Source organism: Tetrao urogallus (genome assembly GCF_951394365.1).
Source record: "Tetrao urogallus genome assembly, chromosome: 3".
In the NCBI taxonomy this organism is placed as follows: Eukaryota; Metazoa; Chordata; class Aves; order Galliformes; family Phasianidae; genus Tetrao; species Tetrao urogallus.
Genome location: NC_136815.1, coordinates 39,950,490 through 39,956,980, shown reverse-complemented (window position 1 = coordinate 39,956,980; position 6,491 = coordinate 39,950,490). Strand labels below are relative to the sequence as shown.

The following is a 6,491-nucleotide window of genomic DNA, read 5'->3' as shown; positions in this document are numbered from 1 at the left end:
ACCCTAGAGGTGTTCAAGAAACATTTGGATTTTGTGTTGAGGGACATGGTTTAGTGAGAACTATTGGTGATCAGTGGATGGTTGGACTGGGTGATCCTGTGGGTTTTTCCAACCTTGGTGATTCTATGATTCTATGAAAATAAACAAAGATACTAAAATCCTCAGGGATGTATTGAAGGGGTATATTAACATACCTATGATTCAAATCCACTTCATTCAATTACATTCTATTTACTTGCATATTCTATTTCTTAAGAATATAATTAACCCCCCCATTCTCCCCCCTTCTAGTGATGCTGGGACCTTACAGTTTTTTCTTTGGAATACTTGAGAGATGAATAATTCATATGAGGCCTTGAAAATGTAGCTTGCTGGAAGAATTAATCAAGCTTTTGCAGCTTGTTTTATCTGGATCTAAAGAAAAACATTTTAATTAAATGCTAAAATAAAGCTAAAATGACACATTAAAATGTGTTGGTTTTCTTACGAATATAGCATTCATTGAATAGAGAACAGAAAGAAGACAAACGTATAACAGTTTTGAAAACTTGATATATTTATCTGTAAGTGCACAAAGATTTATCAACAGTTCAGCAACATATGAGGGCTGCTCCAAAAACAATGCCTTCCATTTTATTATGCTTGCCCATGACATCAGAGGCAGACGTTGGTGGTATGGCAGTAGAGGTTGAACCTTCCCACCAGTATTCCATTACATGTTGTTGCCTTGTGACAGATGGTAGCAGAGGGGCAGTCTGACAGAATGGACGTGCATATGAAGCAAAGGTGCGACACTGAATTCCTTCATGCTGAAAAAATGGCACCCACACCCACTCACAGTTATTGATGGTGCAGGCTTTTAGGAGCCCAGCATGCTTTTTAAATCATTGTTGAAAATGCATAGCTAATGATGATGCCTATTGTTGAAAAATAGTGCTTTGTAGCTGAGAATGTGCTCTATCAAACAGTGTTATTATGCTCTTAGCATCTGTAGTAGTCTCCATGGAAATAAATAGGAGGCATTATTTTTGTAGCAACCTAGCATAAATTATTTTGGCAATTCCATTTACAGGTCGAAAGATGTGTCTTTCTTACTTTTGTTGGCACTACAGCCAACATGCATAATTCAAAAGTTTGCTGCATGGAGTCTAAACTTTACTATTTACTCTTTTGGTATCATCTCAAGGGATGTATTAACTTACGAGGAGAATGCTGTGGTTTCTTAGAAAAAAACAGCAACAAAATAAGACAAAAACTTTGATATCTTGCACAAAGAGAAATAAAATCATCTCAGAAAAACAATTAATTTTCCTTTGATGAAGTATTTTTTGCTTAATATTAATTGTAATAACTAGAAAATTAAGGATTAAAAATAATTTTTTTTGAAAAGTGCCAAAACTGCCAGCGAACAACTTCTTCATGACTGAATTGTTAGTAGAGAGCTGACGATTTGCAGAGGTGCCACCCACTGCAGATTCTGCTTTAGCACTTCTGTTCTCAGTCTCTCATCAGCAACTCTATGTCTCTTTGTCTCTTCTGTAGGTTAAATATGATAAAAAATTCATTCCCTTGCTACCTCACAGACTGCCATTTAATTCTTTATCAGCTCCTCAAACTATCATGTTTTTGATAGGCTACATTTCCTGTTTGGCTTGCCAGGATATTTGAAGAGTAAAACAAATGAAGGAAAAGGTAAATGGTGGCCCTGCTCCTTGGAAACAGCTAACAAATCCAACAGGTTTTGATAATTAGTTTTAGCACGGTAAACGTTCTTTACATAACGGAACAACTTCATTTCTTTAATGCAATTCTCCTCATATCCAGTCTTTTCAATATCTGTCAATAGTAGCATGCAAAAGAAATTGTTGAGACAGTGAATAGCTGTCGTTATTGAAAGATGTGTAAAAGACATGATCTGAAAATGTTAATGCATGTACTACACAGTCCTGTACAGGGAAATCCATTCTTCTCATGGATTCTCATACCATTAAATTAAAATCCAATTCCCTTCAAATAAAAGTGATTTAAAATTTCAGTACAAATCTGATTGAAAAGGTAGTTGTGGGCAGGCAATGAGACTGGACAATTAAGATGTGTAAGATCTGATCTTCCAGAAGAAGAGCAGGGGAGAAGGGAATACTCTACTTCATTTGACAAAAAATACAGCTTTCTTTATATTTGTGTGGAAGGACACTTTCACTGAAATTGTTCAGTCCTCTCCAAACAGTAAAGCCATTACCTCTACAGTCACTCAGCTTAGCTGAGTACTGCTTTGAAGTAATGCTGAACGATCTCAGATGTTACACTACTCTTCCACAAGGTTAAGTAATAAGGAAAATTTTAAAAAGTGGCCACAGAAGTGAATAGAATAGAACACCCAAAAACAAGTTTCTGAAAAAGATGGGCTTTGTGCTCATGTATTCCAAGAACTGAAAGAGATGTTTATTAGATAAACCTTTTCTAGCAAATAATTTACAGGTCAGCTTCAAGGTAAAGCTCAAAATAGACTGTTCTTTAGTTTTTGTTGTTGTGGCTGAGATGTTTAAGAACAGGTCATACCAGGTAATGTGTGGGATTAGGTGGGAGATTTATTCAGTTAATTTAATTTTTAGATCCAAGTTATACATTTCAAAGTATCCATGATTCATAGGATAATATATAATTCAGCGTTTGGTTTATTTTATAATTATGCACACACAAATGTTAAAGGAACAGTTTTTAAGGTCACAGTATTAGTCAAATGACGAAAATACTCCTTCTATAAATCCATTTTTAGAAAGCTTGTGATTACATACCTTTGGTTTCACAGGGTCTCTGCCTATTTAGGCACAAAATGTGGATACAAACTGAAACTTGTGAAGCTAGAGAGATCTAAAAGGACATTCAGTAGGACTTCTACAGTGTTCATGACAGAAGCTGAAGAGCCAGTAGTGACTGCAGCAAAGGCTTCTAAAGGAGAAAAGAACAGGTCAGTGTTTAAAGCAACTGACTGCTGTCCTGAAAGCTAAATTATATCCTTGCCCCTGAGTTTGTAATTGATGCTATGTGTGTCACTTACAATATATTTATCATAGATGGCCCCTAACCGATTTTTTAAGTCTGGTAAGAATCTAATTTATTGATGTACTGAGTACTTAAATCTGGATCTGAAGTCAATGAGAGCTGTAAGCAGGTAAATGAAGTGTGGCATAGAACTAAATTGTTACAGAAAATCAAGTCCTAGGCTTCTCTCAAATGAGACACCAAATCTTTGTGGATTCTTTTCACTCCTTTGAATCTCAGAATTCCCACTTCTTAGCTTAAAAAAATATGTAGGTTGCCCTGAAAGTAGTTCCTCCCAATCATTTCCATGTGAGCATTCTGTAGAAAAATTATACACATCCATCCATGAAGCAAGCAAAAATTCACAGAGCTGGTGATTGTTGGTGATGTGGCACAGGAGTTTATTGCCCACAAATGAAACAAACCTCAAAGTGGGAATTCATAATAAGACAGAAAATGAGGTGACTGATAGAATAAGTTGAGAGCTGAGCTACTTTCAGACATTCAGAATAAAAGGAGCTGCAACAACAGGTAGGGACATATGCTTTGAATAGTGTATCAAAGCACCTGTAAAATGTTCTGCTCTTTTGGAGATTTTTCACATAACAAGATAAACATAAGAGGTAATTCTCACGTATGCTTGTTACCAGCTAAGCTGCAAATCATGTTCTGTTTCAATATTGCAGTTTTGACAAAGGTAATCCTTCAGGCTTTATTTAGGAAAGCCTGGTTTCTGACAGGAGATCGATGGAAAGGCCCAGGAAAGCATATGGTGCCGTATGCTCACCTGGCATGCCTGCTGTATGACTGATCCTACAGGCAGCCTCCCAGCAGCATGCTTATTCTCCTTACAAACAGGTGAGGAGCTGCTGTGAACTATGACCTTATCATCTGAGATAAGGCACAGCGCTCAGGCAGTCAAATGAGTCACAGTAACATGGGATCACACGCCGCCCACGGCTGTGTCCTTACCCACAACTCATGTTACAAAAAAAAAAAAAAGAAAAAAAAAGAAAAAAAAAGTGATGCAATGCTTCCTTGTGGATCAGGAGCAATTCAAAGAGTTCAGATTCATGGTTCACCACTCTGAAAGAATCATAGGATCATAGAGTTGGGAAGGATCTTCAAAGGTTACCCAGCCCAACTTCCCAGCAATGAGCAGGAACATCCACAGCTACATCAGGTTGCTCAGAGCCCCTTCCAGCCTGACCTTAACCATCAGACGAGGTAGCATAATGTAGGGCAGATAGGGCAGATTTTGCCATGGGATAGGGTTGACAAATACAACAAAATAGTTGTGCATTTATTTATGGGAAGAAAAAAGCAAATATTTTTTATACACTGCAGAAAAGTGCTTGGAGGTACAGGGCACCCCTCACCCCCCCAAGCTGTACTGTGTTCCACTCGCACCCTCGGTCCGTGCTGCGGGTCTGTCCCTGGCACTGCGGGGACGCGGGCGGGGCCCGGCACGGGGCTGGCGGCAATGGGGCGGGATGACCCCTCCCGTCCCGTCCCGTCCCGTCCTGTGCCGTCCCTCTGCCACGGGACTCATATAGGAGCGGATCGGGACCCGGGCCGGCACTCGCTGCGGAGTGAGCGGCCCCGTGTTTATCTTTTAGTCAGAGAGAAGCATTCTACTCGCTGCCATGGCCTCGGTACCCTCCGCCGGATGCCTTCTGGCCAAGAACCAGTACTACCGCAGTAAGTGCTCAGGGACCGGCAGCCCCATCAGGCTCCGAGTTTGTTGCAGTATGAGAAGGTTAGAAAGTTTTTCAGGTGAATGAGCTGGAGGCAAGAGTGGGATTTTGCTATATGCGTATGTTTTGCTGTTATTTTTATTTTATTATTATTTGCTTGGGGATATATTTGTTTTTGTTCCATAAAGGAACTGCAGTTTTAATGAGTATTTGCTTCTGGTTATTCATATACACTTTTTTGCCTGTAGAATTGTTCATTAAGGCTTTGCAGTATCAATCTTTTTATTATAAACCGTGACATTGACAAAGCATTAGATCAACAAATCCTGGCTTCAAGCTGTACTTTATTTTGCCTTTGCAGGCTTAGACAGAATGCATAATCAACACACATTCTTGTTTCTGTATACATGAAACACTTTGAGAATGCACCCGGTCTGGTTAAGATCCATTAGATAGCTCGCTATCCAGTAGTGCAAGGATGGTACTCTTAATTGTATCGCAATGGAAAGCACAGAATTTTCTCTCTTTTTTAATTATTATTATTATTTTTTTGCACTTGATTACTGTACAGTGTATACGTGTTCATCATAAGGCACATCACTGATTTCAGTGAAAACTGGACAAGGAGATCTCAGTGTGCTTTCAGGTGATGAGACATCAATGTAGGTGAAAGGTTTCAACTAAACAACCATAGCAAAATGGTACATAAAATATTTAAGTCACATTGTAGCTAACTACTTGTTGCTAAGCTTATCTTATCTTTTAGATTGCTTCCTCTGAGGTAGCAGCGAGTCTGAGAAATTATTGGCGTGGAAATTTATCCATCTTTTTCATTAAATATGTCCTTCTTTTCCATGAACAGCAAGGCAGAACTCGGAATCCAGCGTTTCTTCCAGCTCCTCCTGCTGTTCCGATCCTGTGAGTGTTGCAGAACAGGACAAAACATTTCATGGTAATGCTATATGCTTTCAAACAGTCTTCTCAGTTTCACCTGTTTGTTATTCTGTGAGTGTCTAATGGTGAGGGCTACATCTCTTTTGGCAGGGTTACCTGAATTACTTGATAAATGCTGGTGGATAAAAAGTTTTTTCCATTGTGAACCATCTCCGCCAACTGTTGGCAGAAAAGCACTGTCAGCAAGCAGGTGAGCTTGGTTTTGCAGTGATGGGGGGCAATTGACTCATTCCATTTTTCCTTTGGTAAAACTGTTACTAAACAAGTCATAATCGGCTAAAACGGTATGGAGGCACAGTGCTGTTTTGATGACTTAAATAAAAGATTCTGCAAATGTATGGCCTTAGAAGCTCCCCATGTTTACATTTTAAAAGCTGAACACACACTATATGTTATGTTAGGGACTATTACTGTCATTTATAGCAATGGTTATTTAATCCTTGACCCACTGCACTTGTACTCCTGTTTATGCATTTCCACTTAACTTTATTATTAAAACTTTATAACTTTTATATTTTTAATTATAACTTTATTTATTAAAAAGTTAATATGAATGAAACTAAAACTTCTGCAAATAAATACCTCTGCAAAAAATATAATAACCCTACTCCTAACCTTCTTGAATCTCTATTTCTGCAGTACCAACAGTTGAATATGAAAGCAAGCTGGATTACTGTCTGAGATAATGCGCACGGACTTATTTTTTCCAAGAGGCTTGGGATCTTCTGAGTGTCTGGGTTCAGCTGCAAGAGGAAAACAAAACCTTTAGGAGGGACGAAAGGTGTACTTTCAAAAGAT

The 6,491-nt window shown here is 38.6% G+C and overlaps 1 protein-coding gene across 1 annotated transcript; it reads left to right on the top strand.

Annotated features, from left to right (window-relative positions):
- Positions 1–4,688: 4,688 nt before the first annotated feature.
- PPDPFL (pancreatic progenitor cell differentiation and proliferation factor like) lies at positions 4,689–5,887 on the top strand (the record flags this gene model as incomplete). Its single annotated transcript, XM_079533869.1, has 3 exons — positions 4,689–4,743; positions 5,602–5,691; positions 5,784–5,887. 3 exons carry the CDS (start codon positions 4,689–4,691, stop codon positions 5,885–5,887), a joined length of 249 nt encoding a protein of 82 aa, XP_079389995.1.
- Positions 5,888–6,491: the final 604 nt, after the last annotated feature.